Here is a 24,006-nt window from a genome sequence, read left to right on the forward strand (position 1 = left end):
CCCGCCGCGGTGTTATGATCACCGTAGAGGACCCTAATTTCGCTGAGAATAAAATTATTCCCGCCCTGCAAAATAAATATTTTGCAGAGGAGTATTCTAATATACTCTATTATAAATTTTATTCGCAGGCCTTCAACCGCTTGAAGCCTTTTATTCGCAACAGACTTATCCTCATCGGACGTCTAAGCGATACCGCCCTGGAATATGCACATAAGCATCCAGTGATATTACCGCGCAATGATCACATAATTATCATGATCATTGATTATTATCATATTAAATATATGAATATTATAACGCATTTGTTTCGTGTTATTTTAATCACCGCGCTTTTATTAGCATTACCCGCGCCGCAAGTCAAATCTGATCACGTCAGTTTGCTTGATAGGCATTCGCTACTGGGCAAGTTAGTCCAGTCGTTTTGGAAACGTTGGAGAATGAAATACTTACACGGTCTGCAGGTTAGGCAGAAATGGAATACGCCTTCCACACCTATTACTCCTGGAACGGTCGTGGTTGTAATAAATGATAATGCACCGCCCCTAACCTGGCCTTTAGCCGTCGTAGAGAAAGTACATCCTTCAAAGGACGACGTCGCGCGCGTTTGTACAGTTAGAACCGCCAAGGGAACTTACCTTCGCCCGGTCGTTCGTTTATGTCCGCTTCCAAGACAATAGTTATATCGTATTAATATATTACCGCAGTTAGTTAAGTTTAATTTTAAGTTTTTGCACCGCTTTCGTTATAATTTCTTAGTTATAACTTATAATACCGCCGTGACTTTAGGAATTTTTATACCCCGCTCGCATTACGCGATCCTAGAGTCATAGAATTTGTTAGTTATATTCCGCCGTGACTTTTAGGATTTTTTATTATCCCGCTCGCATTTTGCGCTCCTAGAGCCATAGAATTTTTTATTTATATTACCGCCGTGGCTCTTAGGACTTTATAAACCCGCGCGCATTATGTGATCCTAGAGTCATAGTTTTTCGCTGTATCTTATGATTGGTTTTAAATGGTGACCCATTTAGGGCGGGTGGATATGGTAACGCCAATATAATTAAAATAGTAAATGTAGATATTGAATGTTTATTATTCTGTGGTGTATTCCTTCATCCTTCCCTACATACGAGCACAACCAATCATCGCGCGCTATTTAGCGCTCGTCACGTGACCTACCTATGTCACGAACGACAGCCAGTAGTTCTCTCCGATCTTTAGCGAGGATCGGGACTCACCGCCGGAGAGCTTCCACGAGGCTCTCTAGATCATCAGGCATTGTGCTTTTGTAACACCACCGGGGTATCCCGTGCCCCGGCCCTTGGTCGCGCTCACCGCCGCGTGTGTGTTTGTGTGGAGTGTTGGACTGGACCCGTTCTTGCCCGCCGCGAGCTGGAGGACCCTGACCGCGTGGCAGCGGCGCGTGTGTTCTGGACGCTACTCCCTCCGACGAGGTATGTGCCGTGTGTTCCCGTCTTTCCCCTCTTTGCTAACACCACGTTGATCTAAATACAGTCCACTTTATATCGAGAATACATTTAAGTATAAATTTATATTGGCGCGACCACGGATGTTTTGCGCGAAGTGACAGTAGTACCCACCTCAACGCTTCGCTTATGAGGCGTGCAAAATTATCTTTACGTCTTTTCTTAATAATGTAAAATTCTACCGGTGATAGAATTTTTGTAAGTAATTTTGTACCCAGCTGGGGGCACGGTAGTGCCAAAACGATAATATTATTACAGACAAATGTACAAAAAAACTCTGTAGTTAATAACATGTAGTTGATTGACTGACTGGTTGGTAGTGATTCCCACCCGGGACAAATATTTGTGTGATGAACAAAGATGTTTGCTATGATGTATGTTATCATAACACAAACGAAAGCTTAGTATGGGCACAGTATTACCGGAAATAATATTGTAATACTGTGGTATGGGATCAGATCGTGCCGTGTGTGAAAATTGTCCTGAAATATTTATTTATTTATTTATTATTTAATATAAGGTATCCTCTTCTAAGTTCTCATGATGATTCATTTAATATCAAATATCAAGAAGACATCTTACAAAAAAGAAAACTTTATTCACCTTTAGGAAGAAATTGTAAAACTTTATTAACTGAAATACAACAGCATGTTTCTTAAAACCCCGTCCGTCTAGAAAAGGGTGGAAAAATAATTACCAAAACATTACTTTAATATAAGCTATATTTTATGGAACGTGGACGTAAAATATAATTTTATGAGAAGTGCAATCACCCATTCAGCACTATGTTTAACTAGCTGAGAAATATAAATAAACAATAAAACGTAATGTCATACAATTGAATACATTTAAGTGTTTGGTTTGAATTCGTAATAAATATAATTGAACTGTAAAATAAATATTAGCTGACAGCTGTTAATAATAAATATATTATTTAATTATTTATCTCGATAAACCCGGAGTTTAAAATATTATTGCAATAGTTTTATAAACACATCATTCAGAAGCCTTTTCGTTAGAATTGCCAACCAAGCTTTCGATAGAATTACCATTTTGAGAATAAATATCCGATATTATATCATAACATATTGTTACTTTTTGTGGATTATACCAAATGGATCGTAAAGACTGCGTGCGCATAAAGAAAACTGTTTTATAAATGTGTTTTAAAATCAGCAATGTATAATATCTAAACATATAACATAATGTGAAAATCCTCCAAAAATTATTATTTTCACACGGAAATATGTTTGTTAACATGTTACACATTACATATTTTGATCGAAAAGGCCACCAGTCTGATTTTTTTGTATGTTCTATATTTAATACTTAATATAGACTGTTAGATGTAGGTATTAAACAAATATAAATATTTTATTTATGGAAGGAGCGAAGTCTTCAACAATGCTTGTATTTTTCGAGTATCTATCTACTGAAATAAGATAATAATTGTCAACTATATTAATAATATGAAGTGTTTAAGTTAACATCAGAAAAATCTGTATTATAAAACGTAAAAACATTATGTTTATGTATGTATTATCGCGATAGGTATGTGTCGGGAAACCTATAATAAGACAACCACGTAGGTATTATATACTATATATTATATAATATACTAGTTTATAATAGATTTGCGGTTGATACACGAGAAAACCAGCGCGTGTATATAATTACTTGAATTAGTAACTTGTTCTAAATATATTATTAATTGTTTATTATGATTAAATAGTAAACACGCTATACAAATCAAACAAAGATGTCAGTAATTCCCTTCGTTCCATTACTTTTTGGGCTTCTAGTAATTTCCGATTGATTTCTATTTCTATCTATATATAATATACTTATTACTTACATAATATTTAAACGCCATTTATTCAAATTTATCGAAATTAAAAACAAAGACAAAACAATACCTACTTTTATGTGCATAGTTACAAGTAAAATACCAGATATATCATTTACTAATTGATTATTCAATAATAAATAGCATATGCAACCTAAGATGCAACCCAACCTATTTATGGATCAATAAAATGACGCCATCAAAGCTCATTCATAGGATTGTGCCACACTGAAGTAAAGTATCGTAGAAGTTTAGTAATACAGCAGTCAATTTATTTTAGACTACTTAAGTAACAAGAAATAATTAAATTTATATTTTTTTGGTTTTATGGCATTCAAATGCTATATAAATATAAATTTATAAATGTTAATGGCGGAATGGCGCGAAAGGATGCGGGTTCGAGTCCCGCCTCGTGATCGAATTTTTTCTATTCTTTATAAATTTATAACAAGAAATAATATTAAGAAAAATACAAATTAAGACGCTTTGTACAGGTGAAATATAAAAAAAAATCTCGATGATAATATAGCTAGATAGGTATTTCGATATTTCGAGGTAAATAGATACATATTTCGAGTCAATAAATATATGCTCTTTTGTAGGTAGCTATAAATTTATAACATTTACGGTATACTATATAGGTATGTAAGGAAAATCCGTTCAAGAAGAATACAGCAACTCCTTAATTGGTCAAATCCATCCATTTGTTTGCAAGAAACAAGGCTATAATAAATTTCGGACGATAAATACAAGATATGCTTAAAAGAGATAACCTTTCCTTGTAGAAACACAATTGCCTGGTTTTGTTTTCTTAATATAGTCCATTGAAAAGTTACATTTGGGGTTGCATTTCTAAGAGGACGCAATTTTATTTTTTTGATGTGTAGAGGGGGTTAGTGTGAAGCTATCACCAAGTTTGTGGGGTCGCCACCATTGTCCCACGGCCGCCATCTTGAAAATAGTGGTTGAAATGGTTTTTACGATATATCTCTGAAACTATTAATTATCTGATAAAAAAAAATTGTTAATATTATTTGTTGCAAATTAAATTCTCTACAACTTTGGTCCAGTAACTTTTTGTCGTAGAACTATAAATAAAAAAATTATAAGCGAAAATGTTCAGAAATTAGAGCTATTTAAATGTTTCGGTAAAATTGTTTTTTATCATTTTAAAAAGAAATGATATCAGACCATTTTTGTAGATTGTTGAAACATTTCAATGGACTAAGTTTTTCTTGATATTATAATTTTTTTGAGGATTTAGATGTGATCTTTCAGAAATAACCTCGTCATGAGACATTTTTTAAGAATAGAACAAATTCGATCACTAGGCGGGTATCGAACCCACGCCTTTTGTCATACCAGTAAATAGCAAAATAAACAAAAGTTATTAATTTTTTTTTTTCAAATCAAACATTCAAATAACAAAATAATGTGTGCGTGTACTAGTGTACACACGTAAGAAGTGAAACTTCCTTATGAGTTATGACCTTATTTTTCAAAAAAAAAAAAAAATTACTATATGCAACTTTACAGAAATACGTCGAATCACGCGTGGTAACTGGTAGGGATAAGAAAAAGATGGCGCGTAACGGAAAAATGTCACGCGTAACGAAAAAATGTTACACTATTATAAATTTTTTTCCAAACCCGATAAAGTTTCACTTCAATAGATAATGAGTTCGATACAACATCGCTTTACGGAGTAGCCCTAAGAAATTATGCCGTCCTATAAGTCCATAATTTTTATAACAACACTGTAATAAATGTCCTTTAAATTACAATGCCTTGCATGATATAAATATAATCGATCCAAAGGTTTTTAGTTTTACCTCGCCACTGTACGGGTTTCATGTGAGCTTTAAAAAATATACGCCGCGTAGTCAAAGAAAATCTATTCCCGTACCCATGGAATTTCCGGGATACAAATATCTCTATCGTATGTCCTTTCTCAGGTCTCTAGTTATCTCTGTACAAAATTTTATCCAAATCGTTTCTGTAGTTGAGGCGTGAAGAAGAGACGGACGGAATTACTTTCGCATTTATATTATTAATAAGTAACTTTTAACTGAACCTTAAATAAAGACTAAAGGCATTTGTTTTTGAGTGTTTGTGTTTGCCTGGATTTATGTACACAACAATTTTATAAAAGTGCAGTCACAAGTCATATAAGTTTACTAATCAGGCAGTGTACCTAATTATATTATACAAGCGGTTCGCCCCGGCTTCCCCCGTGATAAGAACCATCCTCGTACTTCAAGTAATATAATAAAAAAAGAATTATCGAAATCGGTCCGCCCGTTCACGGGACCAAGGAAAACGGGTTTCATTTTTATATATTAGATACTTACATACTCGTAGATACTTACATTAAAGAAAAAATACATCTATAAAAATTCTGTCTATTTCTTATCTACATTTTTTGCCAAACTGATTGATTTAATATATTCGAAAATATTGACTTAAGACCTAAATACAAGTATCGATTTGATTAATGTCGAAACATGAAGAAACAAAAACTATATCATAATAAACATTTAAATATTTCTTATGTAATGTTATATAATTATAATGTACATTCATGAATAATTCCAACCGTTTCCGCAGGTTTACAGTGGGTTTACACACGTATCCTTGAAATTTACATGGTTACATAATAAATGATATGAATAACAGTAATCTATTCTAATATTATAAAGCTGAAGAGTTTGTTTGTTTGAACGCGCTAATCTCAGGATCTACTGGTCTGATTTGAAAAATTCTTTCGGTGTTAGATAGCCTATTTATCGAGGAACAAGCTTACCGCCCGCGGCTTCGCCCGCTTTGTCTAAAACTTAATAAATTATATACTAAAACCTTCCTCTTGAATCACTCTATCTATCAAAAAAAAACCGCAACAAAATCCGTTGCGTAGTTTTAAAGATTTAAGCATACAAAGGGACATAGGGATAGAGAAAGCGACTTTGTTTTATACTATGTAGTGAAGCTGTAGGCTATAACTATATCATCACGCTAAGACCAACAGGAGCGGAGCACTGCGGGAAAAAACCGCAGGGCACAGCTAGTAAATAATATGGATAACAGTAACCAGAAATACTTTTAATACAGAAGCTAATCTATGACTTCATAATTCAATGAAAAAAAAAAATCGTTTTTAAAAATACAGTTGATAAATTTAATTAAAAAATTTCTGATACAGTTCTTAATTGTATCAATGCACACATTTTCTATGATAAGTTATAAACAAATTCATATTATATTACTAGCTTTCCACCCGCGACTTCGCCCGCGCAGTCAAAGAAAAACCCGCATAGTTCACGGGAACTATGCGGGTTTTTCTTAGACTGCGCGATTTTTCTTTGACGGGAACGATCCCGTGGGATTTCCGGGATAAAACCTATCCTATGTCCCGTGGTAAAAAATAGCCTATGTCCTTCCTCGGGTATCAAAATATATCTATCCCAAATTTCATGCAAATTGGTTCAGTAGTTAAGGCGTGATTGAGTAACAGACAGACAGACAGAGTAACTTTCGCATTTATAATATTAACTTATTAAGTATGGATAAGTAGTATGGAACCACTATGGGATCATGTTTTACCCTAAGGTTTTACCCTTTAAAAAAATAATAAATGTATATAGTACATACAAGGTACATACTTTGTAGTTTAAAAAACGAATTGGCACATTTTTCTTTTTCTCGTTTTGATATATGCAAGTCATGCTAATTCCTTGTGAACGTAAATTCATCTAATAGACTACAAGCCCGCATAGGAAAAAAATATGGGTCAAATGAACCACCAGGGGACATATCTAGAACGATAGAAGAGCATAAAATAATAAGATTCATCACTATGCCGTCACTTGTAAGCTGTCCAACTGAGTGCAGATGAGAATTGAAAAGTACAGGTAGACTCGGTAAATTTTGGTCATATATTTTTGTACGGCATTCTTAACCATCGATAGATCCATTAAAAATAATAAGAAACCGCTCAGTGCCGTACAAAAATGGTGGTCCACAAAGTCGGAATTTTTATTTAAATTCCGAGAGTTACCGAGGGTAAATTTGGTCATTTGACCATGTACGGCATCTGTGTCATACTATGCCTATACTGCTTTTAATCCATTATTCCGCAACGCCGTACAAAAATCATGGGGACAAGGGGAAAAAATCGAGAGTTGCAATCCCCTCTCTTTCCCCACTCCAGGGGGTCATTTGACTAAGTACGGCTTCGGTTCCAAAACATTATCTAGCACTCAAAAGTACTATTAAAAGCAATGCCGTCAAAAAATAATTGTTCTTTTAAATGTATACCAATAATCATCTTAATTTCATCGAATTCTTGATATAAAGAGCTGTAAGGTCATTTGACCCTGTACGGGAACTTTTTTTTTAACATGGTCATGATATTGTAAAATTCAATTGTTGTATAGTATTGCCGTTCAAAAGAAACCGTTCTAAAAAAAGTTATAGAGAAATGCAAAAACAGAAATTTTGTAAAAGTTTAAACATCGTAGATTAATGAAATATAATAGTTTTCTACACTTTATTCGTTGTTTTAAATAGTATTAACATAGATAAATTAGGAAAAAACGATGCCGTACATTTTTGTGCAGACCACATCTTTTAGGCTGATGAAAGCGACGAAAGCTACAATTTTAAGGGTGCTTTATGGCCATTTGATACAGTACGGCATTAAAATATTTTTACCCAACTACGGCAAAGCAAAAGGATGGTTATGATTTTGACAGGTCATGTATGTATGTTCATCTATTCCCTCGTAACTTCTAAACTACTTATCAGAATTCGACAAATGACATATCATTAGAAGCGTCTGAATTGTTCACTGGATAACCAGCAACCAGCTAGCTAAAGGCTATATGGGGTTTCACAAAATCTAATGTGGCGCCCTCTAGCGGACAAAACATACAGAGTAAAAAATAAAGTTAAGACAAATATACCGTGTTTGGTATCATTTGAAAGCGCTTTACTTGTACATTTTGAATATGTATATATTACTAGCATTTGCTTGTGACTTTACCTGTATTCATGGGCTGATTGCATATAATTCACATCTTTTCGTTCATAGCTTCTTTATTAGTTCATCAATTTAACGGATTCCATTCCACCTGACTGGTGATAATTAACCACCTCGAGCTTCTTAATATTAATGTATATTTATATTTTATTATCAAAATATAAAGCAAACATTTCGTTATATGGATTTTTTTCCTTTTCAGATTTTTCCCCTTTGAACCAACGAAAATGTACGGCACATGAAAAAATATTATCTATGCATAAAATACTTTAAAAATAAATTTATTTCGTGTTGTGTCAAATGACCCCCTGGAGTGGGGAAAGAGAGGGGATTACAACTCTCGATTTTTTCCCCTTGTCCCCATGATTTTTGTACGGCGTTGCGGAATAATGGATTAAAAGCAGTATAGGCATAGTATGACACAGATGCCGTACATGGTCAAATGACCAAATTTACCCTCGGTAACTCTCGGAATTTAAATAAAAATTCCGACTTTGTGGACCACCATTTTTGTACGGCACTGAGCGGTTTCTTATTATTTTTAATGGATCTATCGATGGTTAAGAATGCCGTACAAAAATATATGACCAAAATTTACCGAGTCTACCTGTACTTTTCAATTCTCATCTGCACTCAGTTGGACAGCTTACAAGTGACGGCATAGTGATGAATCTTATTATTTTATGCTCTTCTATCGTTCTAGATATGTCCCCTGGTGGTTCATTTGACCCATATTTTTTTCCTATGCGGGCTTGTAGTCTATAACTTTATTTTTCTATCGACTACAGACATGTGATATTTTATCGAAGGTCGTATATTTGTCAATCTGTATGGAATTTCATTGTAATTATTGGCAATATCTATTTGTAGGATACAATTTCATTATTATTAAGTTTTCCTTCACCGCACATAGGTGATGTTCATCATGTACAGATAAATTGTAAAATCTATTTTTACCTGGTCGTTCGGCTTCGAACTTCCGACTTATCGATTTGAAGTTCAAGGTCCTCACCAATGAGCTACGCCTATATTATGCTAGCTTATCTTTCCACAAGAACTCATTATAAAAAAAAATGTGTGCGTGTACTAGTGTACACACGTAAGAAGTGAAACTTCTTTATGACCTTATCTTTCAAAAAATAATTTAATATATACAACTTTACAGAAATACGTCGAATCCCGCGTGGTAGGGATAAGAAAAAGATGGCGCGTAACGGAAAAATGTCACGCGTAACAAAAAAATGTTACACTAAATTTTTCTCCAACCCCGATAAAGAAGTTTCACTTAAAAAAAAACCTAAAACATCATAAAAAATCCGCCTAATTGGAAGAGTCTTTCTCGAGATTTACGCTAAGCAACACATTCAATTCATTTTTATCATATAAAGTTCGACGACATGTGGCATCCGCCAACCCGCACTTGGCCAGCGTGGTGGATTATGGCCTGTACCCTCATAGGAGGCCCGTGTCCCAGCAGTGGGAACGTATATGGGCTGATGATGATGATGATGATGATGTATGGATAATAGAACATAATATAATTATTTTCATTTCTTTACAGAAACAACAATGCTATCAATACTAACATTGCTATATCTCACAACACTGACGAACTGTTTCGACCCCAAGCCAGATATAGGAAGACCTGTGGGGTTGGTTCCAGATTGTAAGTGATTATTTATTTATCTAAAAAAGTATTAATACTATTAAATTTTATGAAGTGAAATTTCTTTAGGCGCGTTGAGAGTAAAATATCAAGGTCGCGACATGGTAATACCGTCACGTCATGAAGTAAGAGGACGATTTTAGTATCTTTGAATCTTGCCAAAGAAGTTTCACTTCTGACTCGTGTGCTCGGCACACACGCTGTTCTTTTAAAATAAAGTCCAGTTAAAAGAGCTTTTAAAAAAGCTTGATTGTGCGAAAACATCTGAAAAATGTTTGTCGTGTGTTTTCTTTTTCTTTTATAATTTGTATGTTTCTTAGTAAAGATAAATTTAACTGCACTCCTAATCCAAAAAGCTTACTACAAAGCTTAATGCTATACATATTATTATGTAGAGATTTTTGAAGTGAAACTTCTTTATCGGGGTTGGACAAAAATTTAGTGTAACATTTTTGCGTTACGCCGTAGGCGTGACATTTTTGCGTTACGCGCCAACTTTTTCTTATCCCTAAGTTTCACTTCTTACGTGTGTACTCTAGTACACGCACACATTTTTTAATATTATATAGTGCTAATTACATCGTAACATAGTTCAACATACTAGGTTAAAATATACCTAACATTACGTTACAACCAATAGGAGTGGAGCAACAATAAAAATATGTATTGCAAAATTAAAAAAAATCGCGGGACACATTGTAATCAAAACAATGCCATAAATACTTCATACGTAATATAGGAGCCACAAGATTATTATTTTATCAAATAAAACTATTAATTTACGATAAAATACTAGCAATCTAACCTTTATTACATGCAATGTAACATTTGCAATTACAAGTCGCAAGGTCACTAGGTCGCCTATTAAACCTTATGGCACGCTAAATATAGTGTTTATTTAGAAAAATATATGTTAAATGTGGGTTATAAATACACATATATATTGTAATTTAACTGCAATATTGTATAGAGTAGTAGAATTTATAATTGAACTATTAAATGATAGTAGTTACTTCCTACCCTGTTGGTCTTAGCGTGATGATATTTAGCTTATAGCCTTTTCGATAAATGGGCTATCTAACACTGAAATAATTTTTCAAATCGGACCAGTAGTTCCTGAGATAAGCGCGTTCAAACAAACAAAAAACTCTTCAGCTTTATAATATTTAGTATATAGGTATTTGAACTTCAACTTTGATGAACAAGATTTTATTATTATTATATATATTTTATATTTTATTAGTAAGTTGAAAGCTCGTTTATTAATATCGATGGATACTACAATATTAATGATAAGTTGAACACACTAACGTGCTATCAAAAACAAACTGAAAAGTTAAAAATTTATAGCCACTGTCACTCAGGACGACGCGGACGTCAGGATTCCAACGATATCCTTGTTGGTACATCGTTATCTCTTCAGTTTTCAAACTATATTAGAATAAATTATTATTAACCGACTTCAAAAAAAAGGAGGAGGTTATCAATTCGGCCGGTATATATATATTTTTTTTTTATGTATGTACACCGATTTCTCCGAGGTTTCTAAACCGATTTACGTGATTCTTTTTTTGTTCGATGCGAGATGGTGTCGAATTGGTCCCATAAAAATTTTATTCGGATAGGCCCAGTAGTTTTTATTTTATGAGCATTTTTGTCTGTAGGTATTTGTAAATTTTGCAAGTGCAACTTTGAAGTCGGCTGTTTTTAACGCAGTTATCACTTGTTATTTTCCCCTTTAAATCTAGCTGTATAGAAAAAAGCTCTATATTATATAGCGATCCTCGATATTAAGGACTATCCAACACATCAAAATTTTTTCATTTCGTACCATTGGTTCCTGAGATTTGCGCATTCTAGCAAACAAACCCTTCAGCTTTAACTACCTGTATATTTACATACTTCAACTATTGGATTTTTGAAGTATTAAATAATTATACACGTAAATTAAACAAGAATAACTAAAAATAAAGTCTTTTCAATCAAAGCCGGGGGATTAGCTTAGTGTGTATCAAATATTTACATAACTAATATGTGTAGGTAAATAAGCGGCTACTAATCTTACTAATGTATTGATTCTTCGGTACAATGATTCTAACTTACTGTTCGATATTAAATTACTCTTCTTAGATTTGTTACGGCGCATTATGCACGCGCCTAAAAAAACTGCGGACAGAGCTTGTATTCCAATACTATTATTATTTAAATAAATAAAATAATTCAGGCTATTTTGCTGTATTTTTTGTTTGCTTTAACTGCCTAATGAATTATGATACTTTTAGGAAGTGTAGAGAAAGAATCCATGTACTAATATTATAAATGCGAAAGTAACTCTGTTTGTCTCTCTGTTACTCAATCACGTCTTAACTACTGAACCAATTGGCATGAAATTTGGTATAGAGATATTTTGATACCCGAGAAAGGACATTTTACCCCGCGACATAGGATAGGTTTTATCCCGGAAATCCCACGGGAACGGGAACTATGCGGGTTTTTCTTTGACTGTGCGAAGCTGCGGGTGGAAAGTAATATAATATTTTTCGTAAAATTCACGATACATTTAGAGAAAAAATAGTTTCTTATCTAAATACAAATTGAGAGGCGTGAAATGAGCTAGAAATAAGTATGCAGTAAATAATATAGCTCCACAATATTCACGGTATTTTTTGCGCCACGATAATTGAGAATGAAGGAATAATGTCGAAAAATGTAATGAACAGACAAACTTTGTGACTAAATTAATTATAATACTCTGATAACTTATAAAAATCACGAACTACTTTTTAATTGTAGGTATTATTGGAAATACTCTGCCGTGAACAATTACCTCACTTTATAAACGTCGATAATTATGACACTTAATTTACCCGTCACCTATATCTAAGATAATTATTATAAATGGTGTTTCTCTTTCCACTATTTAATTATACGTATATAAATCTATATACATATAAAACTCAAAGGTGACTGATATAGTGATCTATCAACGCACAGCCCAAACCACTGGACGTATCGGGCTGAAATTTGGCATGCAGGTAGATGTCATAACATAGGCGTCCCCTAAGAAAGGATTTCCCGAAATTCTTGCGGGAACGGGGAAAAACGGGGATGCACGTACAAAGTCGTGGACGGAAGCCAGTTATAAATAACACTTAAAACTTCCGTGTAAATGTATAATTTTCTATAATACTTATATATATTAATTATATACATTTATGCTATTAGATCTTGTCAACATGTCACCTTGGATTAGTGCCTTTAGATGGAGGACATTCTGGCTTCAGCCTCACCGAAGTTCATTAAAAAAAAATTGAAACAATAATTACATAATTATATTCAGTCAAAAGCTTATGAATTTATAGTTCATGTTAATGTATGCAAATAATAAAATAATATATTTGCTTGCTTTCATTTACATGCACTTACCAAAATGATTAAAACTTTTTGGTTTTAATTTGCTTGAACAAACACACGATTCACGAATGCGAAAGGGCAATACCCCGTGCACCACATAATAATGTGAATAATAATTAACAGTTACTTCTATATTTCTTTTATTTATTTATTCATTTAGTTACCACTGAAACGATACAAGCAACGAATTAAAACTTGATGTTACTAATAACGGTGCATTTACATCAAAAAATGAGCGAATGCTCATTCTAGTCCCACTATGTCTTCCCCAAAGTTATTTTAGTGTAAACAGGCGTAGATCATTGTTTCGTTGTTCTTAGTAGGTACGTTCTAAAACATTCTATGCAATGTTCTAATACTGAACAAAACTGAATACAAGTTTTCGTTTACACTAAATAGTAAGTACGAGATCCGGCTGCAGGATTAGTGCGTTCATCGGTTTTTTGCTGAAAACCTAATTTTTATGTATATTTATAATGCGGCTGTTAAAAATTATAAATATTTACGCCTATTAGTACACCGACGCATTCGCGTGCGGCAGCGAAACAACGAGAAAAAGAGAGGATCGGCTGTTAATTATATTAAATCAATATTACTTTTTAAATTTGTCATTTTGAAAAGGACGACATATTTTCTTTCACTCAACCTTAAATATTCAACATCTTTAACAGCCGGCAACCCTTATTTGCGGCCGGATTTAATTAGGCAACCATATATGATAATAAATAGAAAAAAATTAGCTTTAATTTGATATATGATTCATAAATGTACGTTATGAACGTAAAAATGAATCGAAATCATACCTGTTTGCACCAGGCTGCCAAGATGTTGCGGCCAGGTGAAAAGCGGCAACCGTGATTTTTTTGAATCTTTATATCATTTGCCGTGATGTAGACTACATTTTATTCAAAAAAACAAGTTAACGAATTTTTTTCCCAAAAATCGATTAGAAAAATTTTAATTAAACATGCTTGCGGCCAAATTTTGACTGGCAACCTAGTCGATATATATTCTCCTAATTATAAATATACATAAAAATTCGGTTTTCAGCAAAAAACCGATGAACGCACTAATCCTGCAGCCGGATCTTAGACTAAAAAGATCACGAAAGAATGCTATTGTTCTAGCTCTAGGCTCTAGCTCTATATTCGTTTGATGTAAATGCACCGTAGACTAACTATTTTTGCAAACCGTTTTAATTATACTTTTACCTAAGACTATTAATTACAGCTACCTACTTACTCTTATTTATTTCATGTTTCAATTCCAATTCTTTTTAATAACAAATCTATTTTTATCCAATCCAAAACTACCATTTTTACTTAGAAATATAATATATCTCTCCAGGTCCAGGCGTCCAAAAGAACGCAACCATCACCCCAGAGTCCCTCCCAGCGTTGCAAGTGTCAATACAGAGGGTCACCCCCACAGGAGTGTATCGACGAAACCTGCCTATTTCATCGGCGGTGAAAGCTATAGTTAATGATAAGAATTTTGGTAAGATACAAGATGTAATGTGAAAGTTATTGGTAAAACTAGACATGTGATAAACTTTAATTAAAAAAAATGTTATAAATTGAAGTAAAACAGTGTTTAATTATTTTTTCGCAAGCGGCTATGTGATATGTTTTATATTATCGTACTATAGTCGTCCCTGGAAGTTCCATGAATTTGCAATCCATGTATTCATGTATTTCACGTTAATCTCTTTTATTTAATATTGATCTTCTATTTTAGAACTACCATGCTGTCTAAAATACACTAACAACGGTTAATATTTACACAAAATAAGTAGGTTTATAAATGTGTACACTGTGTGAAATAAAATATTTTTCATTTTCATAACAGATGTACAAGTAATATTTTTTAAAGAATAGAATAAATTCAATCGCGATGCGGAAATCGAAGGTTTTCTTTTCTTTCAAAATTTCTCATTTATAAAGCATTTTAATGATGCACCTTTTAAATAAATAAAGGTATTTAAACTTTCCCTTCATGTAACATCAATCTGGATAATTTAAATTCTCACTTTGCTTCTTCATCTTCACTTAACGCCACTGTAAAAATAAACTCTACTCTTAATAATCTTTCTACCGCTTCTACTCCTGTTTTTCCTCCGTTTGTTTTTAAACAAAGTTCTGTTGATGAAGTTAAGAGGGCTATCCTGTCCATATCGTCGAATGCCATCGGTACTGATCTTATCAGTCGTAATATGATCATTCCTATCCTTGATATCATTATTCCCGTCATTACCCATATCCTAAATTTTTCAATCATCTCCGGAACTTTTCCTAGCTCCTGGAAGGATGCTCACATCATTCCCCTCCCCAAAAAATCTAATCCATCAAACTTATCTGATTTTCGTCCTATTTCCATCCTACCATTTTTGTCCAAAGTACTCGAGCGCCTTATCCATTCCCAGCTTAGCACTTTCCTTAACATTAATAATATCCTTAGTCCTCATCAGTCTGGTTTCCGTCCTGGTCATAGTACGACCACTGCACTTGTTAAAGTTACAGATGACATTCGTTACGGTATGGATAACAAGCAACTCACAGTTTTAGCACTTCTTGATTTTAGCAATGCCTTCAACATGGTAAATCATGATATTCTGCTGAGTTTGCTTCGTCTTATTAACTTTTCATCGACAGTTCTTGATTGGTTTTCAAGTTACCTGGGCGATCGGCGGCAGCGTGTTTTGATGGATGAAAATCAGTCAACTTGGTGCGCAGTTGCCGCCGGTGTGCCTCAGGGTGGCGTCTTGTCACCTCTTCTCTTTGCTATTTTCATAAATAATCTTACTTCTCAATTAACTTCTCCCTACCATATGTTTGCTGACGACTTACAAATTTATACCCATTCGACGCTCGATGAACTACCAAATGCTGTTCATTCTATTAATAATGAACTGGCTAAAATTGTCATTTGGTGCGATCAATTCGGCCTTAAGATCAACCCCGCAAAAAGCCAGGTTATTGTAGTTGGTAGTCCTTACCAAATATCTGAGGTTGACTGGGGTATATTGCCTGCTGTACATATTAACGGTGTTATAATACCTTTTAGTAAGCATGTTAAAAACTTAGGTATTCACTTAGATCAAACTTTATCTTGGTCCCACCAGATTCAAGAACTTGGTCGGAAATTTTACGCCGCGTCTAGTTCTCTACGACGTCTGCGTAACTTCTTACCCATACCGACAAAAATTATGCTAGCACAGTCCCTACTCCTTCCCATTATTGATTACGCTGATGCATGCTTTCCTGACTTAACGGTTGAGCAACTAGACAAACTTGAGCGACTTCAGAACTTCGGTATTCGGTTCGTATTTGGTCTCCGTAAATACGACCACGTCTCCTCTTTCCGCAAGAAACTCAAGTGGCTCCCAATTCGTCTTCGCCGGAATGTGCATTATTTGCTTCTCCTGTATCGTATCCTTTTTGACCCCAAGACCCCCTCCTATCTCAAAATGAAATTTAACTTCCTGCATTGTGAAAGCTATTCTCTTCGTTCGGTCGATAGGCTTGTTCTGTCTACTCCTTTTCATCGAACACATTTCTTTGGTAATTCCTTTACAGTCACTGCCATAAACCTCTGGAATGAACTGCCGATAAACATCAGACAAGCTCAATCCCTAACTTGTTTTAAAAATCTCGTCCGAAATCATTACTCAAATCTGGCTTTTGACTCGGTATAGCATATTTAGCTCATTATAATATGTATTATTATATGTATGTATATTATTTCTCTAATGACTCCTTGTTCTTTGTCTTTTATTATTTTATATGTATTATTGTATATGTATTTATAATATGTATGTACATATATATATTTTACATATGATATGTTTATTTTTTTATGTATGTTTTATTTTATAGTATTTAGTTTATAATCTTTATTAAATAATATTTTTATTATCTTTGTATAACATTATTATTTATTTATCTTTGCGTATACTTTCTACCAACCTACCTCCTATTTCTAGTTTATTATTTATCCTTCTATCAGTTGGTTGCCTGGAAGAGATCACTCTTGAGTGATAAGGCCGCCTTCTGTGCTGTTTTTCTTTTAGAATAAGTTTTGTTTGTATTGTATGTATTTTGGCAGCACAATAAAGAGTATAAATAAATAATAAATAATATTTATTTAATAAATACCTACTTCCAGATCTCAAGAACAAGAAGACAGTCCTCTACGCAGTGGGATTCTGGGACAGTTCCTTATTCCCTCACAGTCAAGCGTTGGGCAATGCGTACTCGAAAAGAGGCTATAATGTACTGGTCACAGACACACTACCATTTTTGACGTATATTTATCCGAAGTAAGTATATTTTAAGTAAATAATGAGAAGGTTTTAGCTAATTATAAAGCTTTAATATGTCAATTTTCAATTAAATTTATAAAAAGTACGAATGAAAAGTTACGGCTTGGTTAAAGGAGAGCAGAGACATTTAAAAGAGAATATGTAGAATATATCGCATGTTTATTTTGTTTGTGTTAAGGAAATTTGCTATAATAATCATCAATTACCTACTGCAAATTTTCTTGCACTAATCTCTGCAATCAAGATTTTAATTACAATTTTAATGATTAATTATCGTAAAATATAATATAATTTGTAGAAAACGTCAGAAAAAGAATCGTATTATTTAGTTTTTGACATAAATTAATATATCTTCTTAAAAAAAACTAACACAACTCTAGACCATTAATTACAATATCAGTAAAATATACTAATTATAAAGACCTTACTTAATTTACAAACAATTGTATTGTTTCGTACGTTATATTTATACATAAAGAGCTGCATACAATAGATCGCTAAACAATGCATTTTATCAATCTATCCACATAATAAATTCAAAAGTAACTGTCTCTCTGTCTGTTATGTTTATGCAATAATATGAAAGTAATAGATATATAATAAATTATATATAATAAAAGGATTTTTTTTATTTTCTGACAACTTCAACATTTCAATTACCTGTGTCAATTACATTTACCTAGTTAAAATATACTGTACATTGTAATGTACGCTTCAATTACACTAGGTTTTACTGTCTTAAAACCCCATTCTATATACATTGCTATTATAAACACATTTTAAACTATAGTAGAGCCATTTTAATAGGCAACATTTGATAGATCAAAAATATTCAACAACGTAACCTAGTAACGACGACATAATTAGAATAACAATATGATATTTCGTTTTCTTAAAACTGCACATTTGCTTAACTTTTTTCAATTACGATTACATATTTATAATAATAATGACCGATACAAGTAATTTTAAGATTTCATTTTACTGATAAACCATTCTAAACATAATAAACAATTTCTGAATTAAAGAACTGACGTCGCTACAATTTTGTGTCAATAAACTTTTTTCTTTTTCAATACCAGAGACGTTACTCTAAAAATCGAAATCTGATATCTAGAATCGAACACATTGATTACTTGTGAATAAAAATCATCATAAATTAATAAATGTGTTTCAAGTCCGATTGACAAATGTTTCAAGTCCGTATCGATTAATTCACTTTAATCGATGTTTTTAAGCAGGTTACCTCTCTTCGAAGATAAAATTTATAGACGTCAAATGTTGCCTATTAAATTGGCTCGACTATAATAAGTGAGCGTCACACAAAGCACCCATCGGTACACACCGCAAATAATAATCAATAAATTCTCATATTCACTTCCATATTATATTTCCAGATCAGTCCGTCTAGCTCGCGTGATTGGACGAAAATTCGGTGAACTCCTCGTCAAATTATCAGAGCAGGGGCTCCCGGCAGAAAAGCTCGAACTCGTAGGCATGAGTTTAGGCGCTCATATTGTCAGCCATGCTGCGAAATACTATTATTCCGTAACAGGGTTAAAGCCCTATCGAATTACGGGAATAGATCCTGCTGGACCTTGTTATCGAGGTCTGCCTATAGAAGAAAAACTCTGGCGTACAGATGCACATCGTGTAGATGTATTACACACTAATATAGATGGTTTTGGCATAGCTGAACGTTTAGGACATATAGATATCTACGCGAATGGTGGGGAATACCAGCCCAGTGATATTCCATACATACCTTGCCTTGTTGTTTGCAGTCATATAAGGGCTTTAATATATTGGTGGATAGCGTTGGAAAACCCTAAAAAATTCATAGCTGTTAAATGCGATTCGATTCAAGACGCGAGGTCAGCTAATTGTTACAATGGTACAGAGTTGAATTATCTAGGTTTGAATACGGATTTTAAAAAGGAGGGGATCTACTATTTACCGACGCATAATGAATTCCCGTATTATAGAGGAAAGGAGGGGTTGAAACCTGAAAATGAAATATATTCGTCTACTAGTAGGAAAATTAATGCTGACGATTATTTTAGGACGTAAAATTGTATTGTATTTAGGCTGGTTGCAGAGCTTGACCGACCATCAGTGCGTACGTCAGTCGCGCTTGTCATATGTATGGAAATTCATAAAACCGTTCATAGCTAGACCGACCATACGCACGCGTATTGTCATGCGCATAGTGTCTGTCATCTTCATACATTTTGTTGATGCGTATCGTCAGGACCGACGGTACGCACTGACGGTCGGTCAAGCTCTGCATCCAGCCTAAGTAATTGTTGCGGGTTATGTATTCGTAGGCCATATCGTTAAACATTAACATTAACTTATATATTTTGTATTAGCGTTCAAATATATTTTTATGTGTTGCTAATAATATTATGGTGTCTTTTAGATCTAAAATCTTTTGTATTGTGAATGCAAAATTTACAAAAAATACATACTTATTAAGTAACTTTAAGTCACGTACTGTTTTATGAGTCGTATTGCAATATTTTATTTATTTATGATAAATATTAAAATCTATAATTTGTGATAATAGAAGAAAGTTTCTTTTTTAGCTCTATATGCGGGATTCAATACTATGCTTGCCTTCACCAATTTAACTGATCTTAACAACGTCTAAAATAGTTTTATTCACTGCAGTAGAGCTTATTTTAATAGCTTAGCGATGTATTTAATGATCAAACAGTTTGTAATGAAAAGATAAATTCATTAGTGTTACCTGATAGTCCATAGAGTGGAGCAAATCAATGGAATAGTGATAATATTCAATAATTAATAATTTATGTGTGTACAATGAACTGCATTTATGATTTAGATTTACGCGTATTAAGATTTATTTCATAATCGTGTATAAGTTTACATATTATAAAGTAAGGTGAAATGTATGTTGAGAGAAATAGTATATTGATGCCGTAAATATATGGAAAAAGTAAAATATTATCTAAATTTTTTAAAACTCTTTTATATAAGCACCTCTCCAATTTAGCATATCCTTCTACTTAATATTATGTATTTTATCCCTTCCTATTATTAATTTATATATTTTATGTATTCTATCTTCTATAATCTATATTATTATTTTATTTATTATATCAGCCACCCGCGTAACATGTACTACGTTTCTTCTTTATCTCTTACCTTGGGCAGTCTGGAAGAGATCGCTAGTAAGCGATAAGGCCGCCTTATGTACCTACCTTTTGATGTACCTTTGTATAATTGTAAATATTACTTGGTGTGGTATATTAAATTGATAAATAAATATTATATTCGATGTGTGTTACAAATCTAAAAAAATTGATAAATGAATTGTTGCCATTATTTTTTTTTAATCTAAATAATTATTGTTACAAAATATTGTATTAGTAATTAGATATATTTGTAGCAGACAAAACTCATCGCCGGTCAAAAGGACTTTTGACTGCAAAAATACGTCAAAAACGTTTTTGACCGACGCGGACGTTCTTAGTCAATAACATTTTTGACTGGCAATAAGTTTTGACTGTAACGTTTATAATAATTTTAAGGATAGGGTTTTTTAATATTTTAAGGTTAACGCACAAAGAAAGTGATATAATACCTATCTATACCTATAAGTGATTGTATATCTGTGATTTATGTTACTTTTATTATTATTTAATTTTAAAGAAACCAAGGTATATTAAAATGTAAAAAATTGGACTGTTGTTTTACTTTAATAATAGGGAATTAATTACGAACCTTCTAAATTTACTCCCGACCGTAAGAATATTATCAATATCCTTTGATAAAATAGATATTACTTTCCTACATTATAATAAACTAGCGGTCCACCCCGGCTTCGCCCGTGTGTCATATTTCGCAATAAAAGGTAGCCTATGTTCTTTCTCATCAGGGTCTAAAGATTGTCTGTGCCAAATTTCATCAAAATCGGTCCAGTAGTTTATGCGTGATAACCATAAATACATACATACAATATACATAGATAGTTACAAACCTTTCCTCTTTATAATATTAGTATAGATGTATTTCCTTTGAATTGAAGTTTCTTCATACAATAAACACAAATCATATTATGAGGAAAATTTGGAAGAACTTTGTTCGAGTTTGTTACAGTTTAATATACGATTGAGCAAATACATTTCTTCACTTATTGTTGATTAATCGAAAATTGTCTCATTGTCCCGAAAATTGTCCCATTATCCCTTACACAGAAGTTGGGTGTTTTCGATTAGTGTAGTAGCTTAGTAAAGATTGATTGCTTTTTCTTGTACATAATATACTTCATCTAATCTGTACACCGTTAGGAGATTGACCTATTTGTACCTATTAGTATTTATTACTAGCGGTCCGCCCCGGCTTCGCCCGTGGTACATATAATTACGTTTTCTCTACATAAAAACCATCCTCGTACTTCAAGGAATATAATAAAAAAAGAATTATCGAAATCGGTTCAGCCGTTCTCGAGTTATGCGCTTACCAACACATTTTGCGATTCATTTTTATATACCTCTATAAGATTTATATACTGATTGGCATAATAAATGTTATTCGAGTGGGCTTTTAATAATCTAGCGGAATTAAAAATTAATATTTACCTATTCGAATTTCGAATATGCAACTGAAACTATAATATAATATAACATTATAAACACTTATAAAGCAGTGTAAGTACCTAAAGTTCTTGCTTATAGTGATTTGCCAGTCAATATAAAGTATAGGTAAAGACTCAAAAGATTTATTTAAACAATATTTTAATCATTGTGAAACAAATATATAATATACTTGCACAATACCTACAAAAAACGAATTTCCACACCTAATGTGAACATCGTCACGGGATAAATCTAGTTTTACGAGATACATTTGTATTGGGAAAAAAACGATACATAATATTGATGTTCGAATTGAACGTGTTCGCTTGATAACAATTATTTTGACCAGTTTTTTAGAGATCCTTAGTGAATAAATTGTAGGAAGAATTAGGGCTAAAATTATAAATTAAGATATCTTCTCTTTATAATTTTATAGTTACTCATGTAAGTACTATTACTATATGAAAAAAACCGCTTTTATCAAGATTTTTATTTAGGTAAGAGACAGTTAACTAAGTATATCTTGATAACGAGTTTCTTAGAAATTTCTTGAATCATAGACATTGCAATACCCGACGTTCAGGTTCTTTTGAATGAAAATTCGTTATATTTGTAGCGACTAGCGACCTTATTGTAAAGATTTTTTTATTAAACATAACTTATATATCTATGAATTAAGTTATCGCATGCATCTACTCGGATAAAACTCGAATAGTTGAGAATACTAAAGGGGTTTTAATCCCGCCATTTTCTATTCTTTAAAAATTTCTCATTTAAGAAGCATTTGAATACTATAAAACTAAAATATATTAGACAGAGATTATTTCTTTCACATTATTTCATCTATTCCAGATGAGTAAACAATTTTTTATCTGAAAAATCGTTACCATTCTTTCATGAATGTTCAAACAGGTGAGCAAAACGACGTAATCACTTATTTATATTTATTTACTAGCTTACCGTCCGCGGCTTCGCCCGCTTTGTCAAAACCTAATAAATAATATATACCTACTAAAACCTTTCTCTTGACTCTATCTATTAAAAAAACCGCATCAAAATCCGTTGCGTAGTTTTAAAGCTTTAAGCATACAAACGGACATAGGGACAGAGAAAGCGACTTTGTTTTATACTATGTCACTACATAACATCACTATGTTATAGGTATTGTACCTACTGATTGGAACTTTATATTTTTCAGTATTCAATCGAGCCGATATTTACTACAAAGCGTATTTTAATCATTTTTAGAAACGATGGAAATAAAATGTAAATACAACATAAAAAAAAATACAACATTTTAGTAAAATACTCATAATAATATGTGAAATATAAAATACTCATAAAACACACATGTGATATATCAATATATTTTTTAGTAGGTATATTACGGTTCGCTTTGTTTGCTCTATCAAAAAAAAGACCATAGACAGAACCCTGAACACATTGTTCAGAAAAACCAATTTAGCAGTAATCCAGGGGTAACCCACAGTGGGAATAATACATCGAGCCGCCAAATTAAAAAGGCTGACTTAATGAATTCAAAATGTACGAAATAAAACGACGCTTCGACAGCCCTGTTTCAGCTTATTGCCCTTTGTTTTTATATAACAAACGCAATCTTAGTTCTACT

At 32.9% G+C, this 24,006-nt stretch overlaps 1 protein-coding gene across 4 annotated transcripts in view; it reads left to right on the forward strand.

The window, feature by feature from the left end:
• LOC123702013 (phospholipase A1-like) overlaps positions 1-20,789 on the forward strand; it is a 46,536-nt gene extending 25,747 nt beyond the window's left edge. For 2 of the 4 annotated variants that reach the window (XM_045649654.1, XM_045649658.1), the window contains 5 exons: positions 9,933-10,037; positions 14,799-14,948; positions 17,616-17,769; positions 19,170-19,859; positions 20,073-20,733. In XM_045649654.1, the coding sequence (XP_045505610.1) occupies positions 9,933-10,037; positions 14,799-14,948; positions 17,616-17,769; positions 19,170-19,842 (1,082 nt within the window). In that variant the 3' untranslated portion in view covers positions 19,843-19,859; positions 20,073-20,733. Of the gene's footprint in view, positions 1-9,932; positions 10,038-14,798; positions 14,949-17,615; positions 17,770-19,169 lie in introns of all 4 variants that reach the window. The other 2 variants (XM_045649657.1, XM_045649656.1) reach the window with 2 other exon arrangements.
• Positions 20,790-24,006: the final 3,217 nt, after the last annotated feature.

Source organism: Colias croceus, chromosome 22 (assembly GCF_905220415.1).
Source record: "Colias croceus chromosome 22, ilColCroc2.1".
Lineage (NCBI taxonomy): Eukaryota > Metazoa > Arthropoda > Insecta > Lepidoptera > Pieridae > Colias > Colias croceus.